Source organism: Pelodiscus sinensis, chromosome 25, assembly GCF_052426305.1.
Source record: "Pelodiscus sinensis isolate ZL-2025 chromosome 25, ASM5242630v1, whole genome shotgun sequence".
NCBI lineage: Eukaryota > Metazoa > Chordata > Testudines > Trionychidae > Pelodiscus > Pelodiscus sinensis.
In genome coordinates this window covers 6,163,149-6,187,990 of record NC_143076.1, presented here as the reverse complement: position 1 = coordinate 6,187,990, position 24,842 = coordinate 6,163,149, and the positions used below count along the sequence as shown (strand labels likewise).

Genomic DNA, 24,842 nt, shown 5'->3' with positions numbered 1-24,842 from the left:
TCAGTCCCCTCCATAATTAGGACAGGGCCCTCAGAGCACTGCATGGCACCGGAGCTGCAAGTTCCAAGAACAGGAGGGCCAAGCTCCGTCTGGCCTCTGTGGGCATGTTTGCTAGTCCCACACAATTCCCCACTGAGACGTCACAGAACCTCACACCAACATTTCACCCGCTGGCTGGCCTGCGACTAGACAGGCCGGCCTGTGATCATCTGGTGCTCCCTAATGGCTTTGAACTCCTGGACTCAAAGCACTGCCAATTGTTCAGTACAGCTCTCGAGATGCAAGCCACCCTTGCTCCTGAAAAAGGATCCTGTCTTTCCCTTGAAAAACCCATGTGGCTTCAAGAAATTTTCCAGAAAAAGCCCAACCCCTTGACCATAGAGGAACTTTGCAATCCACACACTTCTAGCACTACCCTAACGCAAGATTCTTCAGCGTCTTTCTTTGCAAAGGTACCGCGCTTCTCTGGCTTGGGACATTTGCACAGGCTTGGGCAGAGATTTTAAAACCTTTGTTGCAACTGATCCTCCATCACGGCTCTGAACTGGCCAATCCAGGAACAGCGCGTGACACTCACCTTGGAGCAGAAGGCCGACCTGATGGCTGTACATGCAAAGAAGTGCCCTGCTCCAGTGCAGATTTCACCGAGGAGGCGGTAAATAGGTATCCAATGTGGGATACTCTCTCTTGAAGTTAGAGTGGCGTTAGCAATGGACCTGTGGCCAGTCCAGCAATAGGAAGCTTTAGCCTCACAGCCTGTGCCCCGCTAATTCAGTCTGAACACATTTTTTTAGGTGTAAGAGATCGCCAACACTCCCCCCTCCTGCCTCGCTTCCCTCTCACCCACACACGCCCTGTGGAACAAATCACATTGCACACTGACAGAGCTCTACTCTGCTCCTCTGTTACGACACGTACATCACAGCCCCAACCAAGGAGAGCCATTTGGAGTACAGATCTGGGATGGGATTAGGACATCCAATTCCCATTCTTTCTAAAAGGAACGGGGGTCTCTTAGGCAGCTGGGCAGGTCTCAGTCTAAAAGCACAAGCCATCATCAACTTCTGCCGCCTGTACCATGCCCCAGAGCTCTTCTTACTCAGGGTTATCCCTCCCGCATGGCCAGTGGGACGGCATATGCTGGACCGTGTTTTGATGTCCACGCTGAGACCTCGTCTGTCGAGTTTGCAGCCCGGAGTGACTCTCTAGAGGCAAATTACCATAAACCCCCTGAGCCCTGGTGCTACGCTACTGAGGAGTGAGGCGAGGAGGACAGTCCAGTATTCGCAGCATTGCTTTAAGGAAGCCTACACCTGCTTGGCTCATTCTGATTGCCGCATCTGTGCCTCCGGCTGCAGGCTGATTGCCCAAAGAGGGGAAGAGCAGCGTGGGAAGGCGAGCCCCGGGGGGGGGGGGGGGAGGAGAAAACAAGATGAATCAGGACAGAGGGCTGAGTTGCCCCAAATCCAAGAGAAGCAGCAGGCATTTTGGGACTGCAATGGAGACGGAAGGGGCTCTGAACTTCCAGAGAAAAGGCTCCCCCCCGTAATGGGGGGGGAGCTGTAAGAAGCGGGCGAGAGAGAGAGAAAGAGCGTGTGTCTCTGTGTTGGAGAGAGACTTCTCCGGAGCATCCCTGCATGCTGTGCCTGCAAATAGCCAGCCAATTCATGCGAGAGCAAGACCCTCTTCTCCCCACACCGCGCGGACAGCGGCTGGTCTCTACGCCAGCTCAGCTCGTTTGGGAGGCAGCAGCCCGGGCACCGATCTTTGAACCCGGCTCGCACTGGCAGCTCAAGCCACTCTGCTGCAGAGCAAGTGCTGCGTGTGTGCGGTGCCCGCAGCGTTTCACCCCCCTCCCGCTGGTCTGATCCCCGAGCATCCCCCTGAGAGACGGGGGGGGGACACCCCACTCCCCACTGTACCTGGGATGAAGAGCAGGGCAGTGGTGGCTGTGAAGACGATCCAGCAGGCGGGCTGGTACATCTTGGAGCTGCAGGAGTCTAGAGGCTGCTTGTCTGGCTGCTTCTGCCGCTTTCCTCTGTGCTGAATTCTGAGCAGGGTTAAATCCAATGTTTGCAGAGGGAGGGCGAGTGAGTTAGTGAGCTGGAGAGAGAGAGAAAGCGAGGGAGAGGGATGGGAGCCGGCAGGCAGTGTCTCTGCTTTCTTCTGCACAAACACACAACTAGCAGAAGAAACACCACACTGGTCTGTGCAGTGGGGAGAGCAGACCTCCTACCAGGCACTCATTGGTTCCAGCCTCCTGAGTGACACGCAGCCTCTTCTGGAGGATGCACTCTGTGGGGAGCGCGCTGCTGCCAGCTGCCCCCCAAGTACAGCTCCCACTTGCGTCCCACTGGGGGCCGGGGGAAGCTCTGTGGGACTGGCCCCGTAGGGGGTGGAGGGAGACTGATCTGCTGCCAGTGGTGCTGCACTAGGGGGAAAGCAGGGATGCCCTCAGCGCCACAGATGGGCAAGTTCTCCGTAAGGGCTCTGAGCGAGGCCTTCGCGCACAGGGCTGGGAAACGCTTTAGCAAACGACATTGCTTGGGGGTTACGACTTGCTGCCGCCGTTCCAAAGCTGCTGGAGGGGCTAGAAGCTGGAGCGTGCCTGTTGCTCCCCCCTCTCCTCATATGCCCGCCTTACGCCCCTTCACCCTCCCTGTCGGCCAGTGGTGTGACAGCCACAGGCGGGTTTCCTCTACCCCCGGGGGGCGTCTCAGGATCAGGCACAGAATGCTCGGAGCCCACAGAGCTAATGCTTTAAAGCCCAGCCAGGGACGGCGGATGGAGCTGCCGTGCGTCTGAGCACCTGGGCATCTTTTACAGAAACCATACAACCGTAGGCCTGGGAGGCATCTCTAGAGGCCATCAAGCCGAGTACCCTGCACTCTAGGCCAAACCTAGCGCCTAGACCATCCCTGACAGGTGCCTGTCCAACCTGCTCTTAAATAGCTCCAGTGGTGGAGATTCCACAACATCCCTAGGCAATTTATTCCAGTGCTTAACCACCCCGACAGGACAGGTTCCTAATGTCCATCCTAAACCTCCCTTGCTGCAATTTAAGCCCATTGCTTCCTGTCCTATCTTCAGAGATTAAGGAGAACAATATTTCTCCATTCTCCTTGCAACAGCCTGTTAGGTACTTGAAAACCGTTATCAGACCCCCTGTCAGTCTTCTCTTCTCCAGACTAAACCAACCCAGTTGCTTCAATCTTTCCTCATGGATCACTTTTTCTAGACTTTTCATAATTTTTTGTTGCTCTCCTCTGGGCTTTCTCCTGTTTGCTCACATCTGTCCTACCTGTGGTGCCCAGAGCTGTCCTACAGGACTCTTGCTGGGGCTTTACCAGCCGGGAATGGAGCGGAAGAATTACTTTCCGTGTCTGTCTTACAACACTCCTGTTAATACATCCCAGAATGATGTTTGCTATTGTAATACAAACAATTAATAATGCACAGGGAGTATCTTGCTTCGCTGTCTCCAGGAGCTAACAGAAGACTTCCGTCTCCAGGGCTGCCGGTGCCTTCCCTTTCACTAGCACTAATCTCACTTCAGAGAAAGGTGTCAACAGCCTCTCCCTCCCTCCCGAAAAACGTCATCTGACAGCTGAGATTCCTGCCCCGCTGCATGCTGCACGGGACACTTACTCAGGTGTTCACCAACCTAGAGAAGACACGAGATGAATGGGGAAGTGACCCATGGCTCTAAGGAACCCTTTGAAGGACGGCTCTTGACTCCCGCCCCCCCACTGGTATAGCAGCGGTGCTGCAGGAGGCAGGGCTCTCAGTCCTGCTGCCGGGCTCTCCTCTTCTAGACACTTGGCAAAAGTCTCCCTCGGAACTGGGCCTCGAGAGATTCCCTGAGCCGCTCTAATGACGGGGGTCCACAGAGACCATAGTGCACCCACGAAGCGCACGTTGCTCCGACTGCCAGGCCAAGCACGCAAAGGGCAGGAAGTTCGAGTTGTTTGCGCCACAAGTTTCAACGAGTGGGTGTAAAAGTGCAGGAGGGACAAACCCACCCGGGAAGGAAGATGGGAAGCAGTTTGGGCCCCTGGTGCACGTACAAGACAACAGTCTTGGGATCACAGGCTACTTCTTCCAGCCCCCCTCCGGGCCTGTCTCTTCCCCGCCCCCACCATCTTGTCCCATCCCATTCTCAGACCCAGGCTCCACTCCTCAGCTCCCCATTCCAGTCCGGCCTCCTTGCCCAGCTAGTTCCCCGCCTGAATCCCAATCCCCCCACTCCCAAGCTGTTTACACTGGGCCATAGTTCGGGCTGGCTGGGTGACTAGTAATATGCATCCAAGTATTGCTCTGCAGCTGCCGTGGGTAGACACTGCAGGGGCAAACTAAAAGGTTTCTACTTCTTCTGAAACCCCATTGGAAGAGGACTAGGGTAATGCAAAGCAGGAATATGTGAGTTGGAGCCCACGCCATCCCCGGGGGCGTTACAATGCTACACATCTCCCTGGAGTCTGAGCTGTAGGCAGGCCTCAATTTCTCCATCTCTACATGCTTCCAGCCCCGGCTTCCACCCAAATCCCTTCTCTGCAGACTGCTTCTCGGCTCGTGTGGATTCCTCATCTGATCTCTGGCTTCCCTGTGCGCAGCCCCTCCAACTCTCCCCAGAACACCTCCTCCGATCTCACCCGTTTCCCTGCTCCCCCCTCTGGCTTCCAGCCCCAGTCTCCCTGCTGAATTAGTCCTAATCTGCCCCTACTGGTTCTCAGTCTTCTTGCCCAATCAGTCTCCCCGCATCCAGCTGCCAGACATCTTCCCTCCCCCACCATCTCCAGTCCTCGTCCCAGCAAGTGCCTTCTCTTGTGCCCAACAAACGAGGTTCCCAGCTGTTCCAGGGAAAGTCCTGGCCCTGGGCTGCAGCTTGCTGAGATGCTCAGGGAATAGAGTGGACACGCTCCGGCAGGCCTGCCAATGGGGGCCGGGGAAGGGAGGTTCCCTAGGGCCTGGTGATTCTAAAGGGCTCGTGGTCACAGCCACCACCACTGGGGCAGCCGGAGCCTCGGACGCTTTAGAATCACTGGCTCAGAGGACTGGCAGGAGGTTACCCAGCCCTCCCCTTCCAGCCGATGCACCCTCCTTTTTTGGAGTGCAGAGCACCTCCCCACATTGCCCGGGCGAAGCGATCCTGTCAGCTCCCCTGCTCGCTGTGAGGTTCGAGCATGCTCGGTGAAGATGGCCTCTTCAGCAATTTTAGCTGCTAAACACGAGCGTGTGCAAGCTGCAATTTTCCAAAGGCTTGTCATTTGGCAGCATTGGGGCAGATTTTCAAGGGGCTGGCAAAGGCACGGCCCTGAGGTAAAAGTTTCTTCCCGCCCCCAACCAAATGTCAAGCTCCAGTTTCAAAGCATGGGGCTACAGAGCATGTGAAACAGGACGGTCTCAAGATTATTTTTAAAAAGAGGCAAAACAACTAGACGCTTTCTCAGAAACAGCTGAATCTTCTCAGCTGAAAATTTCCCTCAAAAGTTAGCCTGCCACGAACACCCACCATGGAAAACTTCAGGCCAAGCATTTAAAATGCGTCAAAAAGATCAGCATTAGAAAGCAGGGTCTTGCAGTGGAAAGCATCAGGAAACCTTAATCATCAACAGAGCTACCATCTCTTCCATGTAGGAACTAACATGATCTCTTTGTGAAAAGACAAAAATTATGTAATGGATTCCAAAAGATCTACTGCCCTTCTGCCTCCCTACTACCATCCTCAAAAAACCTTGAAGGTATTAATCTTCCATTAAAAATCATGTGCTCTTTTGTCGGCTAACTGCCCTTTTCAGGCTTTTTAAAATACATTCCTAATGCACGCCACCAACTACAACTCTGCCTCAATCCACGTGCACAGGACAGAATTGGAACATGAGTTATGGCATGTCCAAAGCAGTTACGGCATTAAACTGGAAATCTATTCCTGACACTGCAAAAGACTTCCTGTGTGACCTCAGCCAGGTCCCCTAAATCGCCCTGTGACTCAGTTTCCAAATCAGTCAAAATGGAAACAACAGCTGTGACCTAGCTCTGGGGAAATTAAGAAGCTAAATCCATTATTGCATGTGAGGAGCTCCAATGCTAGGGTGATGGGCACTATTGAAAAGCCTCATAACTTCGCTGTTGTTTTCAAAGAAGGGGGAAAAAGATATAAATATGTATTTTACCAGCAGAGCTTTTCTCAGAGATGTGGGGAAGAGGTTGTTCGGGTTTTTTTGACATTAAATGAAGAGCCTCCAAACTGCATATTTAAATCTGACAGGCAGCACCAGCTTTGAAAGGAAACATTACGGTCTACTGGGCGCATTTAAACATGATTTTTTTTCTATGTATGTTTTCGGGATTTTTTTTTCAAGCTGCCTCAATGCAAATTTACTGGTGGGACCAGCTGAGTCACTTGGGTAAATAATACACTGTCTTAAGCCTTCAGAGAAAAAATAAATTCCACCCCCAACACACCCTCTTTCAGAGAAAAAAAAACAGGGGAAAAAAGACATCCACAAAGAATTAACATAGGCACAAGAACACAGACAAGAGACTTGGTGCTCTAGGCGTGGATTGGATGCAAAGCAGTAGGACTTTGTACTGATCTTTCTGCTCGGTTTGTGTCAGTGTCTTAGCATCTTGTAATGGTTCTGTTCATACAGTAGCTAGCACAATAGGATTCTGTCCCATGACTATGGCTCAGAGTACGTGCACTGTGTCTAATTCTATGTGGTGTCCCTCCTAACTCATGTTTGGTATGCTGTGGATTGTGAATAGGGATGTCTCCGTGCCCGCCTATGGCTCTAACTAGCTGTTCTGCAGTTCCCCAGAGACAGGACTATCTGCCCCCTCCTCCAGTTCCATGGGCTTCAAGCTAGGGAGGAGAACTTAAGGAAACATTTTTTCCCCTGAACTAACTAAGAAGGTAGTGGAAAGAATCTAGGGTCAGAGTGGACCTCAAGCTAAATATGAATCAAAAGTGACAGTGTTGCTTTTTAAAAAAAGCAAACAGCATTCTGGGATCTATTAACAGGAGTGTTGTGAACAAGACACGAGAAATCATTCTTCCGCTCTACTCTGCGCTGATTAGGCCTCAACTGGACTATTGTGTCTGGGCACCACATTTCAGGAAAGATGTGGACAAACTGGAGAAGATCCAGAGAAGAACAAAAATGATTAAAGTTCTAGAAAACATGAGCTATGATGGAAGCTGGAAAGAATTGGGTTTAGTCTAGAAAACAGAAGACTAATAACAACTTTCTAGTACCTAAAAGTGTATTACAAGGAGGAGGGAGAAAAATTGTTTGCCGTGGCCTCTGATGAGAGGACAAGAAGCAATGGGCTCAAGTTGCAGCAAGGGAGGTTTAGGTTGGACATTAGGAAAAACTTCCTACCTGTTAGGGTGGTTAAGCACTGGAATAAATTGCCCAGGGAGATTATGGAATCTCCATCACTGGAGATTTTTAGGAGCAGCTTAGACAGACACTTGTCAGGGATGGTCTAGATGGAGCTTGGTCCTGCCATGGGTGAAGGAGACTGGGCCTGATGATCTCTCACAGTCCCTTCCAGTCTGATGACCCTATCAGAGACATTCAGTCTCTGCTGACTGCCTGTGTGTCTTGCTGAGTCGAGTCACTAGCTGTTATGGGTCACCAGCATTCATCTGGGGAGAGAACTGCTCTTTAATTGGGTGAGGCGCTGCAAGGCCCCCAGGGGCTGCCGTGGGAGAAGGCATGGGAGCTGAATGGGCGGGGGGGGGGGGGGAGTCACAGGAAAGGGAAATTTAGCACACTGAACTTCAACCTAACACACAGCAAGTAACCCAGGCATCTACTGCCCTCCCCCCCTTCCTCCCGCCCCCCGGTTGCTCAGTTTCTCCATCTGTTCCTTTCCCCACCAACCCTACAAGTGGATGTGGCTTCAGGGACTGTAGGCTCCTCTTCCTAGCCTCTGCCTTAGAGCTGCCCCCCAGGGGGCTTCGGTTTGCTGTTCAGGCTGCGGGAGGCAGAAGAGGGGAGGCACTGATGTCAGGGTGTTCCCTTCCCCCCACCTCTGTACCCCATCTGCACAGACTGTGAAGGGGTCGGGAAGGAGGTGGGACAAGGGGATTTGGGTTTGAGGTAGATCCTGGATTGACTTACACTAGAAAAGTGATCTTGCACTTAAAAAGGTTGGAGACTCTGGTCTAGAGAGACCATACGTCCTGTTCTGGGCCAGGCAGTCCCTTCTGGGCAGCACCGAGCACGGCTTAAGTCACAACAGTTCCCATGATCCAGCAGCGTTGTCTGCAGCCTGGAGACACCCTGCATATCTTACACTCCCTCTTCCCTCCTCCCCCACTTCCTGCACTCCCCTCCATCTCTCTCCCCCTCCCTTTTCTCTGTCCCCTCTCTCTTGCCTCTCCCTGTGTGCGCTTGTGTCTCTGTCTCTCCCTGAATGAAAGGCTACCCTTTTCTCCTTGACATCTTGTTAGAATGTGAATACAACAGCTATTGATTTGCATTTCATGCAAGCACACACACACAAAACCCTCACTCTCTGAACTCACCGTTTACCAAAGGGATAAGTACAACACGCCGGCAAAGGCGGCTTTTGCTCCCCAGCTGTCTGCCATCAGAACCCTCCAGGGACAGGTCGCATGCGCTGCGGATCTCCTCAGTCCCCAACGCCCCTTTGCGAGAGGCACCGAGAGGCGTTTCTTGCTCATGCATCTACCCACAGCTGGGATTTAAAGTTTGTTCAGATTGAAGAAAGAAGAAATGGGCTCAAGGGGGAACAGCAGTGAAGCCACCCACACAGAACTGGGCAAATAACAGATTTTGGGGGTTCGGTTGCTGAATCACAAAATCCCCAATCCACTCCAGATTGGGGCGGCCAAAACATTTTGTTCAAGCTCCAAAGCAGTGCTGCCTTCCTGCGGCCTTTTCAAAAGTACAACCAAGTGAAATACCCAAACAAAACCCTTTTTCCTCTGTGAAACGAAGAGCCAAAACGTTTTCATTTTGGAAGTGCCAAGCCAAACCACGTTTTCATAGAATCATAGAATCATAGGACTGGAAGGGACCTCAAGAGGTCATCAAGTCCAGCCCCCCGCCCTCAAGGCAGGACCAAGCTCCGTCTACACCATCCCTGACAGATGTTTTGACATTTCCCATTTTTTTGTGATGGAACCAATTTTGCAAAATCGACTCCAATAAAAAAAATTGGTTCCATTGACCCAAATCTGCATTTTTTTTTTATTTTTTTGCTGAAAAAAAGTTTGTACAGCAAATGGTGTCCAGCTCTTGGAGGATGGTTCAGAAAAGGGATGGATAATTTGCAGCCCATTGGGCTCTATTTATAGCCCACGAGACATTTTCTTTACTGTTGCCCATGCACAGAGTTGCCAGATTCTGCTGTTTTCCAGCTGCGTAATTTTTTTCCTACCGCTATTACTGAAGTGACGCACATGTGAAGCCAGTGCCCGTGAAGTGAGGTGGGTGCTGATTGCACCCAACATTGACTGTGAGAGCCGTGTACTCCCTCTGCATCCACAGAGCTGCTAAGGTTCAATTGGTGCATGCTGCAAATTCTAGGTACCCAAGTGCAGTGAATAAAACTACCCTAGCCCAAGAGACTGTCTTGGTTGTGACAATCTTGCAGGCCACTGAGATGAAGGAAGGCCACTCATGTGACCCATTCACCAGTCTAGGTTGCCCATCGCTGATTTAGACTGAGGCAGAGGAGTCGGGCTGTTAGAATCATAGACTCACAGTGCTGAAAGACTGGCCCACGAAAGCTCATCACCTAATAAACCATCTTGTTAGTCTTTAAAGTGCTCCATAGTCCTGTTTAGTGTTGAAAGAGACGTCAGGGGCTCATCGAGTCTAACCTCCTGCCCAAAGCAGGACCGATCCCAACTAAATCATCCCAGCCAGGGCTTCATCAAGCCGGGACTTAAACTCTAGGGATGGAGATTCTACCCCTTCCCTAGGTAACCCATCCCAATGCTTCATCACCTGCCTAGGGAAATAGTTCTTCCTAGTATCCAAACTAGACCTCCCCCACTGTAACTTGAGACCATTGCTCCTTGTTCTGCCACCTGCCTCACTGAGAACAGCCTCTCGCCAGCCTCTTTGGAACCTCCCTTCAGGAAGTTGAAGGCTGCTATCAAATCCCCCCCTCACTCTTCCCTTCTGCAGACTAAATAAGCCCAAATCCCTCAGTCTCTCCTCATAAGTCAAGTGCTCCAGCCCCCTAATGTGTCTCACACGTGTGCGTATGTAAATGCAAACTTTAGGATTCTGTTTCCAAGCATGGTGCCCACACCTAGTGACTTTTCCAGCTGAGCATAGATGCTTATCTCAGACTCTTCTGCCCAAAGACCATACTCCTGGGCACCGATTCTGGCAGGGCAGCGATGACTGGTTTAGATTCTTCTTCAGATAGTTCATCTAGGCCTTGAATTGAACCTGAGCTCTGGATTTATTCATGGCCACCTGGGCAGCCCATACAGTCTGTGCACACTAGGCTTTCCCATCACCTCTACTGGACGTCACCATGGCTGCTGACCAGCAGCAGCTAATGGAGCATTTACCTGGCAGTAAGATAATAACCAAATTGTGAAAGGCAGGGAGAATGGGACCGCTCTGAGCTCCATGCTGCAGGCAAACGGAGAACAATTAGGCTGAGCCGCCTGAATGGATTAATGGCTGAGGAGGATAAAGATGATGTGGGATGGAGTGCAGGAGGAGATACACCGAGGTGCATTGTTCATCTCTTGAAGTGGCAGCTATTGAAAGCCTTTAAGAGCATTAGAATCCTGGGTTTGCTCTTTATTTTCCCCTTCTTTTCATGTTAATCTGCATAGTCACTTCTCTCCACGTGGGGCTCTCAAATCTTGCTGCTGAGGTAAGCCCAATCCAACGGGCCCAGCCCTGGAAGGAAGCAACCCCAACCCCTCCAGAACAGAATCCAGCCCAGCATGGATAGCAACTGGGGAAACCACTCTTTGGCCATGAGGTCACATAACAGGCATAGACATTGGTAGGGGTGTAAAATCGGGCCGGCAGTCCTTATTCCTCTCCTGCAGCAGGGATCTGGCAGGATTAATTGTTGGTCAAGAAAGCTGCACGTGTGCTAATGACTAGGGGAGATCGGGCAATCCAGCTAAGCCGATTTCTTATCTACTATCGGAGCTGCAGCCATGGCAGAGGGGATGCTGCCCAGGTCCAGATGACAGGTAGAGTGGGAAAGGTTCCTAGGAGAGGGGGTAAAGTGTGTGCTGCCTGCAGAAAAGAAGAGATGAAAAGAACAGCTCAGTCTGTAAAAGCCCTGGACACCTGCCACTGATTCAGGCTCGGCAGAAGTTGATATCCTGCTAAGTGCACTTAGCCCCTCTTGTTAGATGTCAAAATGGGTCAGATGGACAAGATACTCATTCCACTCCGGAGTCAATACTGGCTCGGTGTTAAAACCAGGGGCCTCTGAAATAGCCCCCCCAGCCCAGGGGCAGCTGCTGGAAGAGGCCTGGACTGCAGACAGGAAGCACATTCTAGACACCTCTCCCAGTACCTCATCAGCAATGCCGGGGAGAGGAAATCCCTGAACAAACATTAAGCAACTAACTCACAAGCTACAAGGCTGGTGGAGGCGTTGGATGCTGAATGAGTAGTACCGCTGCAAGGCCCTTCCTTCGCCGGGGCCCAGCCGATACAATCCTGCTCTGCTAGCACTGTGCGGGGACTCGGGCACACTCTGCAATAGCGCTGCGAGGCCGCGGCCTTTGGCAAAGCGCAGCGGGTCCCCTCAGGAGAACAATGGAGACTAGGTCAAGAAGGAACGGGCAAAGGCCATGCTGCTATGGCATGAAGGGTGTTGTTGGCTTTCCTTCCTGCTACACCGCGGGGCTCAGGTGTGTGCGTGGAGTTTGTGGTGTGGGTGTGTCCGCATGTAAACGCACACGCACACGACAGGTATGCTTTGGGGGGGGTTCACCTGCTCACCACAGCTAATCTCTATTCCCGAGTGCACACACTTGCATGCCCACGGACTCATGTTTGTAAGCAGACGAGCGCACCCACAATCCAACACACACACTCACGCCTGTCCTAGCAGGCCCTGCTATTCCCCGGTCGCACACCCACACGGGCAGCGGGATTCAGACACGCCCCTGTGGGGAGGGGCTCATTCCTTTCCCACGGGTTGCTCCTCCTCCTGCCGTGATGGCCGGCTGTTCCCGGGCCTGATGAGCACGTCCCTTCCCACGCCGCTGTCTTGGTCGGCGGGGCCCTGCCAACAGTCACACTCCCGCCAATAGGGCCTCGTGCATGCAGCCCATGGAAACGAATGGGAGATGCTACAGGCAGAAGCTTAGACTGACATGCTCTAAGGGCACCACTTCATTTCTAGGGTGCCCACTTGTGACTGGACCCCGACTTGCAGGGGACTTCACCTCTCTCACTCCCCAGCCACCCTCTCCACTTGAGGGTCACTTTCTTGGCCTCGCAGTGCTCGCTCTTAGCCGATGTCTCCTCCCACCCTCCAGCACAGCTCACTCCCCTTCGCTCAAAGGGCTTCCCGTCTTTCCCCACTCAGCTCGGAGCTCTGGCTCCCCAGGCTTCTCGCCGCTGGAGTCCAAATACCCCAAACCTCCGTCCCTCCTGAGCCTCTCTTTCCTGGGGGCGACTCAGCCTGATTTCCTGAGGCCCTTCCTAGAGTAGGATTGACTTGGTTCCTCCCTCTTGTTCTCCCCTCCTCAGTTGTGCTCGCCCTGGTCCACCACCACAGCGTCTAGTCATGCCCCATTACACTCAGATGGGGTCATTAATTAGCCCTTCTGTTGCCAGCTTAGCAGGGAGGTGGAGGGAGAGCTGCTAAGTCATGAGCCGAGCTGACCCCAGCCCGCCTCAGAGGCCCAACCAGCCCGTGACAGGTGCACAGAGAAGTGCAGACGACTGAACCTCTCAGCTGCAAGGAAGGGAGGGTTGGTTTGTGCTCAGATGGCATGCAATGTGCCTGGAGACACACACACGCACGCTGGCAGTCTGGCTCAGATGCATGCGTGTGCACACACGTGCACACACACACGTGTCTTCACAGATCTCGCATGCACATATGCTCCGACATGTCCCTGGCTTAGCTATGCATCCACACTGGTGGATAGACAGACGCACGAGGCCATGCACGCACACCCCACCTGTTCCTTCCCCTGCTCTATCTAAAGCAGCTTTCCTAAAGGTCTGAAAGCTACGGCTGAAAACCCACCCATCTCAGTTCATGCATCTAGTGCTGGGAAAGTGGTGCCCTCACACACCGTACGTCAGCAAACCTAAACTCGAAGGGTATGTCTAGACTACACGCTTCTTTCGAAAGAGATCGTCTAGACAGCCATAACTTTTTCGAAAAAGCAATCTGCTTTTTTGAGAGAGAGCACCCAGGCAATCTGGATGCTGTCTTTCGAAAAAGCCCTGTTTGCGGTCAAGAATGCCTTTTTTTCAAAAGAGCTCTTTCGAAAAAAAGCGTTCTTCCTCGTAAAATGAGGTTTACTGCTGTCAGAAAAACTGCCGCGGTCTTTCAATTTAATTTCAAAAGACGCACTGGCTCAGCTGTGCCTAACTCCACCAAGGGCCACTCTGAACAGCAGTGGGAAGGAATAGACCAAACTCATTCACTACGAGGAAGAACCAAAGAGGGAGGGCTGGGAAAAAGGCTGGTAGCAGTTTCCTTCGCCCCTCCAGGCATCCCCCTACTCCAGCAGATGAAAGGTTGGATCCTCTCGTGCCAATCTTTGATCAATGATCATCCCTTACTGTTGAATACAAAACACTTTATCTCTGAGCAGAAATCAACCCCCCTTGGCAGACGCATCCTCATTCTGCCCCCCAATGTCTCTATTCTCCCCGCCTGAGCCAAGGTACATGTTCTCTCTGTCACTCATGGCAGAAATGCCATTTCGCATCAACACAGTTCTGGGGTGTGAGTAGAGACTCTTGTTCTTCCAGCTTTGATCAAAACGTGTGTCAGAGAGAAGGGGGAAAAGAAGCCGGGCAGAAATGATGCATCCTAATCTTTATATAGGAGACAGTTCAAGGATAATTCAGGCGTCATTTAGTAGCTGCACATTTTTCCAAGTGAGAAAGAAAACATTTTTCTAGCGCTCCTCTTATTTTCCTCCCAGTCTGGAGGCTTTGCTCATCAGTTCTCTGTAGATCAGGTAAGAACAGAGGGCTCTAGATTAAAGGGAAACACGGAAGGAGAAAGAATGCCACGCCAGCCGCAAGAGGAGCAAGTCTGGCAAGGGAAAGGAAGTTGATATACACTCCAGCAGAGGCTGAGTTCAGATGCAGACTCTGAGCTGCAAAAATTCAGGCCCAGATCTAAATTTCCCCACCGTTCAGGGCCTTGTAGGTGCACTTTACTCTTGTGCTGCTTCTAAGATTGTTAAAATAAAATGGGTAGCGCCGATCCAACCAGCAGAATGGGATTTGTCGGGTGAGGGAGGTGTCTCTGCATTTTAAAACAGGTACCTGAATGGACAGATAGCATGCCAGACAGACGGCACTAAAGACCTGTCTCCACAAAGCATACGCAGCAGCCACACATGCCATCTGCTCCCAGAGCTGATCATCCTTACCTATGGGAGGGACCACTTCCATGAGGGAGAGATAAGTTGATGGTCCATCCAAGCCCTGGCTTAGCAGCTAAGATGGCCAAGAAGGTGGCAAGAACCACATGGTAATAATTTTCCCTTACTGGGGACACAGGCTGGAGTTGTGCCAGTAACTTGGAGGCAGATAGCACTGTGCCTTTATCAACGTGAACCCCTGACTCTTCCAGTTTGAAGCAAGCTATCTTTAAAGCAATCGGGGGCCCCTAGTAACTCTCTGGGAGACCAACCCTTAAGTGAGTTCCCCACCCCAGAGCCTAAGGGACCCCACAAAATCTACTAGCCCTGGGCTCCCAGAGCAGTTCATTCGACCTGCTTGGGACAACCAGAAGGATGGACATTTGTGTGTCCAGAGTTTTCTTCTAATAGAGAGACCCATTGATTAGTGATGGGTGACATTTTGCGACGAACAGTTTTTCAGCAACTCCAAAACATTTTGCCAGTTTGGGGGCATGCCATCAAACTGTTTCAGTCCAAAAAAACCATTTTTTTCCCAAAAATATTCTGAAAATATTGAGAGGCTTTGTTATGACATTTTCAAAATAAAACGGGGTTTCATTTTTCCAGGTCAAAATGAATTTGCAGTTCTGAACTTCCTTGAATTTTATTTTTTTTAAACCCAATCCCAAACTGACATTGTGGAGAAAGGCCATGCCCAAACTCATGCTCCAAGCGAAGAAGGCCCGATTGGAGTGGGTGACACAAGGAAGAGGAAATTAGAGTTTTCTCTCTCACTACATTTGTGTGGAACAGGGAGCTGCCTTTGAGGCCTACAGTGTCTGCAAGGGAACAAAGCAAAATAGGAATGAGAGCTCTGTAGTGCTAGGATACTGGAATTCAATTCCCTGCTCAGGCCTCCTCTTCTTGTGTGACTTTGAACAAGTTGTCGAACTGCTCTATGCCTCTGTAAAATGAGGATAATAGCACTATCTGCCTCACAGGAATGTTATGAAACAAAGTACATTAGAGATTGTGAGGTGCACAGATGCTATGGGGAATGGGACAATCTCTACCTACCTAAGAGACACAAACAGGTGTCTGAAGAGATGATTCCCAGCCCCGCCTCAGCAAAAAAAGTATTTTCCATATGCTGCCTGATCGGTTAGCTGTTCCTTAAACTGCGGTAGCACCGATATTTCAGACGCATCGTGTCGTACCATCTGTTATGTTCTATGCTACACCCAAGCCTGGCCAATCTGAGATGCCGCTTTTTCATCTACCCTGTTTGGTACGCAGCACAGGCGTGGAGGGAGGCAAGTTGATGGAAACGGGGAATTTGAAAAGGGATGGGCTGCTGGTAAGAAAGAAAGAACAAAAGGTCTGGGAACTAGAGGAGAGCTCCGAAATGAGAACTGTTCTGAGGAAGGGAAGCCCTTATGGCCACCCATTCCTTGACTTTCTGGAGAAAAAGAGACACCTGTGATCTGTACACAGAAGTTAGCTGTTTGATTGCCTTCCTAATGACACTTCACGCGGTACCTATGGCACAACTTTAGTTGCCTCTTCCCTTAATGCTGCCTCCATTTCCCTGTCTTGGATAGCAACGGCACAAGGGGCAGAAATACTTACGGTCTCAACCGGATGCCTCTCTAATCCTCTGCCTGCCCCCTTCACCACCTGCACAGCAGCATAAACCACGACTATCTCCCTCCTCCCCCATCTTGCGCACGCCTCACCTGGGACCATGCTTCTTCACGGGCACACAGGTTAGACGCTGGCTCCCTTGCATGAAGCTGCTGGGCACATCACAAAGGAAGCCACCCAGCAATGAGATTCATCAGAAGGGCCCTACCGAGAGCACAGAGGCAAGAGAAGGAACTCCACGGTGCCGGAAGAGCTAATTATTCTAGGTGAGCCTCTGCCCTGTTTGAGGGGCCCCTCTACAAAACTGTCCTCATGGAACAAAAGTTACATCAGAAATTGGACAAAGTTAAGTGGCCTCAAGAACAAACGCCCAGCTCATGTGCACTGCCTGAATGTGCTGGTGTCTGGAGTAATATACAGGCAGTCCCGGGGTTACATGGATCCGACTTACATCGGATCCCTACTTACAAACGGGGTGAGGCAACCCCGCACTAGCTGCTTCCCCCCAGCAGACCAGGGAGACGCGAAGCTAGCGCCCCCCCCAGCAGACCAGGGAGATGTGAAGCTAGCGCCCCACCCCCCAGCAGACCAGGGAGACGCAGAGCGGCTTTTCTCAGCAGACACCTCAGCTTGAGAATAAAGGACTGAGGGAAGTGAGGTGTGGGAGAATAAAACTGAGCTCTGGAGAAATGTTTGGCTAGAGTTTCCCCTACAATATGTACCAGTTCCGACTTACATACAAATTCAACTTAAGAACAAACCTACAGTCCCTATCTTGTACGTAACCCGGGGACTGCCTGTAGTAGGAATGACCAGGGGCAAATGTGGAGGAATATAACCGAGTTTATTATGAGAGATTAATTGAAGTTGAAATTCCCAACGCAGATGGGAAGGGTAATTCCGCCCACCATTATGTAATCAAAACAAACTTTCTGATTGGCTGACTGTAGGTTTATGCAAATTAACTCTTTCATGGGTGAAACACACACCTGGAATGGTAATCTGAATTTCATGATCCTTTTTATTCTGATTTTATTCAAAGTGTGTTAAAAATTGAAAAGCTTAAGATTTGCCATGATTTGTTGGCTCCCTCCTCTGGCACTTGGAAATATTTTGACTCTGCAATAGTTTGAGTATAAAGTAATTTAAACACTTTGTGAAAAGCAGAAAGGAAAATCCCCCAAGTCCTGCTTCCATTCAGCATGTGCAATTTGGAGACCTGATATTAAAAATTATTTTTCTATATTTGTTAGAACAATTAAAATCACGTCAATACTATGTCTTTTACCTCCATTGCCTAATGCATAGAAAAATCAAGGACTAGTTCTTTCAAAGTGCCTCCCACACATTATAAGAATTATAAACAGGAGAATAGCTGTACCTGATCAGTGGTCCGCCTACTACAATGGATTAGCTTTAGATCCTTCAAGAGGAAGATGCAATAATCCTAATGTGAACAATTATGAAATAACCTGCCACTTGAGAAAGTTCCTTCCTGATCCCACCACTAGTTAGATGTTAATTTATGCCTTGAAGCATGAGGGTTTATATATCTTACATTGTGTAACATAATTGTGGAAGTTCTCGTTATCAACTTAAATATCCATTTATCCATTTCTTTTGGAATCTTGCTAAGCTCTTTGAAGTCAAGAGGACTCTTTATATTGACTTTAATGGCTTTGGAATCAGCCCTTTTCTTCCACAAGGTTTTTATGTGGCACATTTCTGTGGATTACTTATGCACAGAGTAAAAAAAAAGGGTCTCCTTGTATCACCCTGAAATTTGAAAAATGGGGGGGTCCTAATTGTTTGGGTGCATGTTATTAGTTTCATTTTTCACATTATATTATGTTATATTACAAGGCTCTTGTCTATGTCATTGTGGATCAGATTCTGGATGAAGGCATCATTAGTTTTGTAGAAATTACGGTGTGAGTTAAAGACAAGACAAAGATTTATCTCAACCCCCATCAGACAATTAATGGAAGTTAATATCTCTTTTTTGGTGTGTGTTTAATATTCTCCCTGTCTCTTTGATTTTTCACTTAAGAGATGCTTCAAGCACTCTCTAAACATTACTTTATTCTTCACAGAACACAACAGATAGGAAGCAGCTTTTCCATTCTATTGCTGAATAATGGCAGTAACTTAACTCCATTATTGAGGATATTTAGGATCTGTTCCTTTATGAGAGTAAGGTCATTCTCAAACTTCCCTCCAAAGATTCAAGGACTGAAAAAAAAATTACTTTTGCAGTACTTGTTGAAACTCTCTAGTCCAGCAACATCTGTGGTCTGGCATGATTTTACTTACCCGGATGGCCACTTATCATGGGTGTAACCAAGTTTCCCACGTTTGTTTTCAGCCACCAGGCCTGGCTCTCAGTGTTCTGTGCTGTTCTTTAGCTCTGATTTACCCTGACATGTCTTCTAAGAGCCCAGGAAGCTGTGGAAGTGTTGGTCATGCTGCTAGACAATACTGACTTCCCTTGCTCTGGAAAATTCTCTCGTTTGGAACTGGACAGGTCCCAAGAATGCCAGACTAGAGAGATTCAACCTGTATTGCCAATTCTTTTTTCAAAAATCACCAGCCTGGTACCAAAATATCCTGAGATGTTTAATATAATAAATTGTGGGGTTTATTTATTTGTTCTTTGGGTTCTGAGTCCAGGAGGCTCATGCTTTCCAGATTTCCTCTGCAACTGTGCAGGCTAGAAACCACCTCTAAAAACAAGAGCTGAAATTGTCAGATAATCACCTGAATTCAAAAGGAGTGAAGGCTTTAAGAAAAGCACCAATATTGCAGGAGCAGGTGTCCCTATTTTATCGGAGGCTGAGGGGATTGCCGCTGTTAGATCATCTTTTCCGGTTCATCCAGGTCTTGCCCACACTATAGAATTTTAACCACATGGAAACACTTGTCAAGCTTTTAACACTCCCGGAGCCAGAACCTCCACTGTGGCAATGGAAAATATGTGGCTCTGGGAGCAGCTGAAAAAGAACTGGAGCTAAAGACGTCATTTGCCTTTATGCTTTACTAGAGTCACTCTGCATTGCAGAAGATACCTGGGAAGCTGTTCTGCCTTACACCAGCAGCTCCAAGTGGCCACTGCAGTAGTTCAGGACATATGGGGCACATGGGAGACCCCACCCTGTTACAGTAACCTGCAAAGAACAAGGAGGGAGGAGCATTACTTCCAGAAGGGAAGAGTTTTGGAGGAGACAGCTGTCAGTATACAGGTGGCTGGGAATATTATGCTGCAGTGGGGGCAACTTTATAAATAGTTGCTTGCAAACAGAGGCTGATCGATTTAATCAAGATGGAACCTGCGTTGCTGCCCTCCACATGGTATGGAAAACACACACACAGACTTCCTGCTGGCCATTCCCTCTCCTTCGGTCTCGCATCTAGCTCATGTTCGATCAGAGCTGCATGCAAAGAACGGCACAGAGAAAGTCGTGTGCGGTGCACAACAGTGTTCCCTGTAAGCTGAGCACTTGGGCAGTCATGCAGGAGAGATTTAAATGCCACCCGGATGATTAGCAGAATGCCCACAGTGCCCAGAGCAGGCATCTGTGTTTCTCCTGGTGGTGCACATCCACTCATGCCTCAGTGCACATAACAAAGTGTATTCCACACATACATGAAAAAAAAATTAGAGGGAACACTAGTGCACAAATCTCACTGGTCCTCCCGCAACACCATCATCCCTTAGCAACAACACAGCACTTTTCATCCATAGATCTCAAAACCTAAGAGCCATACGACACACAACTGCCTGCCGTCTACCACTACTCGGTGTGCACACAGAGCACTCCTGGAACAATTCCAGGGAACTGTCTCTGCACCACGGCAGCACCAAGCCTCAGGACTTGACCTCACCACTGCTCCTTCCCTCTCAGCCTGAGATGGGGCCCAAGGCTGTTCGACAGAGTGGCAGGTGCGTGGAATGGGGACAGCAGAGCCAAAATCGGGCCCTTGTCAGTAAGCTCCGAATCAACAGGTACCTCCAGGATTCAGACCACTGAGCACAGTCTCCTGATGGGGACGCACTTCAGTGTAATGACCGTCCTCCTCAGTATCATTCGATAGGCTTGAACTGGCTTCCTGGATGTCCCGGCTCAGGGCCGTGCCTGGGAGTGTGGGGTTTGGAAGAGATTCCAGGCAGGGAGCCAATGCAAGGAGGCTCACGCCCAGGGTGAGGGGTGAGGGGGGATAAATGTCATACGTTCCTGCTAGAAGGAGCAGCTTCACCTACCACACGCGCACCACATGCCGGTAAGCTGGACGTGGCAGCAAAACGCCACCGTACCAACACCGCGTGCACGTACATCCCTCCCCGGGAGCAGGGACCTTGGAAAACTCTGCGTCGCCATAGCAACAAAGCTCCCACAGTCAATATGTTCCATTTTGTTTCTGGGTCAGGGTTTGTTTGGGTTTATTTTAGTCCAAAGGGGGAAAGGAAACTTGTGTTGCCAAGGGGATGAGGGTAACATCTGGCCAGCTCTGCTGTGCATGGGAAGATGGGGAAGGAGCTGTCCGTGGGACCAGTACAGAGCTGGTCAAATGCACCCCCCCTTTCCGGAATTCTAACTAGGGGGCTCAGTCCTAGGCCAGGTCTTGTAGTCGCCTGGTTATTTACTGAGTAACTTACCCTCCAACCACAATTTTTCATCTTCTCCAGAGATAAATGGGCCCCACTGGAGTGGTTGCCAAGCCAGGGGGCGAAGGGGTAGAATAACAGAGGTGGCCCTGAATAGAAATCGGGCAACTAAGTTTTTAAGTCTCGGCTTGACAAAGCCCTGGCTGGGATGGTTTAGTTGGGGTTGGTCCTGCTTTGGGAAAGGGGCTAGGTCTCTGTCTGCCCAAGGATTCTATGATTCTATCCACAATCGGGTAGAATCAGGTGGAAACAGGGGTGGATTTAGGGCAGGGCGAACAGGCCCCATGCTTCAAGAAGCCCCACGCATGCGCCGTGGCAAAGGGGGGGGGCAGGAAACTGGGCTGCCCTGAGCCCTGCAACATGGTCATCTGCACCTGGATGGAGAGCAAATCTCATACTGCCAGGTGTAAGTGAAACACTCCCCAAGTGCACAGTGGTTCGCAAGTGGATAGGTACTTCTGCCCCAGGTAGTCATCATCTGATACTACAGTCAGAGACACGGATCCTGAGAGGCACTATACGGATGTCAATATAGCATGAGAGTATTAAATAGGTATATCTGCTGAAGCATCAAGTACTGGCCCCCGCAAGGAAGCAAAATAGCAAGACCGCACGGATGTCCAATAGCAAACGGTACACTCCCCACAGACAGTCTATAATTCCAATTTTTGCATTGCCCAGCACACTTTCCAAGGTGACACTGAAGAAATCAGCAGATTCCTCACTATTTCAGCATCATATAAAAATGGAAGAAGCTGCAAAATTGGCCAATGCAAATAACACATTTAAAAAGTATTTGTTTTCCTGACACACCTCCTATGCTGGACAAGCATTTTGGAAATCCATAAGCAAGGGGGAAAAAAATCTGTTCCTTGCAGGCAGAGTGCTGTTGATCATCGCCCTCGCTGCTACATCACCTTAGTGCAGCATTTGTCAAACTTGGGCCACCGGGCCAGCAGGGTAAACCACTGGCAGGCCCGGGCCATTTGTTTTCTTAGGGTACGTCTAGACTACCGGGTTTTGTCGACAGAAGTTTTGTCGACAGTATCTGTCGACAAAACTTCTGTCGACAAAGAGCGTCCAGACAAATTGAGTTCTGTCGACAGAGCAAGCTGCTTTGTCGACAGAACCCTGTAGTCTAGACGCAACCCTACAGGTAATAACACCTTCTGTTGACAGAAATCTGTCGACAGAAGGTGTTATGCCTCATAAAATGAGGTTTATCAGCGTCGACAAAACTGCTGAGTTCTGTCGACATTATGTCGACAGAACTCAGCGGTAGTGTAGACGCTGGTATAGTTTTGTCGACAAAAGTCCACTTTTGTCGACAAAACTCAGTACAGGCAGTCCCCGGATTACGTACAAGATAGGGATTGTAGGTTTGTTCTTAAGTTGAATTTGTATGTAAGTCGGAACTGGTACATATTGTAGGGGAAACTCTAGCCAAACATTTCTCCAGAGCTCAGTTTTATTCTCCCACACCTCACTTCCCTCAGTCCTTTATTCTCAAGCTGAGGTGTCTGCTGAGAAAAGCCGCTCCACGTCTCCCTGGTATGCTGCTGGGGGGGGGGGCGCTAGCTTCTTGTCTCCCTGATCTGCTCGGGGGAAGCAGCTACTACGGGGTTGCCTCACCCCGTTTGTAAGTAGGGATCCGATGTAAGTCGGATCCATGTAACCCGGGGACTGCCTGTAGTCTAGACACACCCTTAGTGTCCATTGTAGCTCCCATTAGCTCTGGTTCGCCATTTCTAGCCAAGACAGCCAATGGGAGCTGCAAAGCTCCGTGGCTATGGACACATTAAATAAACAAGATGCTATGGGCCTGCCAGCAGCTTGCCCTGGCAGCTCCATGACCAAAGTTTGAAAAATGATGCCTTAGTGGGATGGATTCAAAAGATCCTGACAAGGATCAGAGACAAGATCCCTCACAAGGGCACTGTGACTACATTTGGCATGGTCGCTCTTTGCAGGTGTTCTTGCAAACTTTTCCCCTGAGCTCACTGCCCCCTAAAGTCTTGCTGCAGAGTTCAATGGGAAACCAAAGCTCAACAAAATTTCATCTGATTCTGCGTCAAAACTGGGCAACTTTGCAGAAGTTGGATCACAATGAGGCAGGATCCTAAATCCAGCATCCCAGACTGTGTAGAAAAAGGTCCACGTTGGAAAGTCCTGAAACTAAGCTTGTGTGAATTCAGAACTTGCAATGAAATTGAAAACCAGGTGAATTCTGTGTGGCTTGGGATGTCATTGGACCAATATTTCCCATAGCTCTATTAGTGTTCCATAGAGAAACAGTAATTTTACATTTGGAATCTCCTAGAATAAACAAATTTTTACAAATCAATCAGTTTGGATTGCTATAGAACCAAACCACTTGAAATGACCTACAATGGCAGAAATCTTGGATCGTAGTCTTAAGTAATAGTCTATCATGCATCAATTCAGATGATAATCCAAAGAGAATCACGCTTTATAATTGTTTTTCCATACAACTGGAGAAATAATGCCTCACAATTCTCATAAAAAACATGATCACAATCTATCAGTTCTATGAGCTATAGGAGAAAACCTAAGAGATAATTGGTGCAGGCACTGAAGAATAAACATGTCAAGATTATGATTTCTTTGCTTAAAAATGAAACAAAGATCTGATGGGAGAAGCAGTGTTTCAGGACACTGAGCAATGATCCTGTACTCCATCACCTAAATTGGTTTATGATTTGCATGCATTTGTATTTTTAGGAGCAGCTGAAAGACAGGTGAGATGAAAATCATGAGGTGCCAAATATTTTATCATTTGGCCCTTTTGGAGCATCTTTCCTACAACGCCCTCGACACGCCTCACAAATGCTCTGTCAGACGTGCGAACAGAGCTGCAGGAGAACGTGGAGGCATCTGTTGACAGAGGTTCAAATGAGACTTTTCTGTGCTTCTGTCCCACATGGGCTCATGAACCAGGAGGTTTGCTTTCAGTGTCATAGAATCATAGAACCATAGAGCTGGAAGAGACCTCAGAAGGTCATCAAGTCCAGCCCCCTGCCCAAGGCAGGACCAATCCCAACTAAATCAACCCAGCCAGGGCTTTGTCAAGCCAAGACTTAAACACCTCTAGGGACGGAGTCTCCACTGCTTCCCTAGGGAACCCATCCCAGTGCTTCACTACTGTCCTAGGGAAATAGTTTTTCCTAATATCCAACTTGGACCTCTCCCACCGCAACTTGAGACCATTGTTCCTTGTTCTGCCATCCATCACTACTGAGAACAGCCTCTTACCATCCTCTTTGGAACCTCCCTTCAGGAAGTTCAAGGCTGCTATCAAATCCCCCCTCACTCTTCTCTTCTGCAGACTAAATAGACCCAAACTCCCTCAGCCTCTCCTCATAGGTCATAAGCTCCAGCCCCTTAATCATTTTGGTTGCCCTCCGCTGGACCCTCTCCAATGCATCCACATCCTTCCTGTAATTGGGGGCCCAGAACTGGACACAATACTCCAGATGTGGCTTCACCAGAGCCGAGTAAAGAGGAATAATCACATCTCTTGATTGACTGGCAATGCTCCTCCTAATGCAACCTAATATGCCATTAGCCTTCTTGGCTACAAGGACACCCTGTTGATTCATATCCAGCTTCTCATCTGCTGTAATCCCCAGGTCCTTTTCTACAGAACTGCTACATAGCCAGTTGGTCCCCAGCCTGTAACAATGTGAGGGTTATACAAATTCCAACTGCAAAGTCAAACGGCAACCAGATGTGATGTGAAACCACAACTGCCCTCTTGTTCCTTCAACAATGACTGAGGTCAGCAAACCCAAACTTTGCAACCCAAATTTTGCAACCAAGCTAACTGTGAGAGCGGGTGTGGGCCTCTCTCTCTCTCTCTCTCTCTCTTCACAGCCTCACTGGGCTATATAGAAGTTGTCCCCTTGCAGAGACCAGGAATTTAACAGGGAGCAATTT

General features: G+C 49.6%; 1 protein-coding gene across 1 annotated transcript in view; it reads right to left on the bottom strand.

The window, feature by feature from the left end:
* Window positions 1-24,842, bottom strand: part of OPCML (opioid binding protein/cell adhesion molecule like) — a 1,015,531-nt gene that overhangs the window by 850,629 nt on the left and 140,060 nt on the right. Inside the window, exon 3 of the mRNA XM_075909407.2 lies at window positions 1,923-2,103. Within this exon, the coding sequence (XP_075765522.1) occupies window positions 1,923-1,983 (61 nt within the window). The 5' untranslated portion in view covers window positions 1,984-2,103. The remainder of the gene's footprint in view (window positions 1-1,922; window positions 2,104-24,842) is intronic.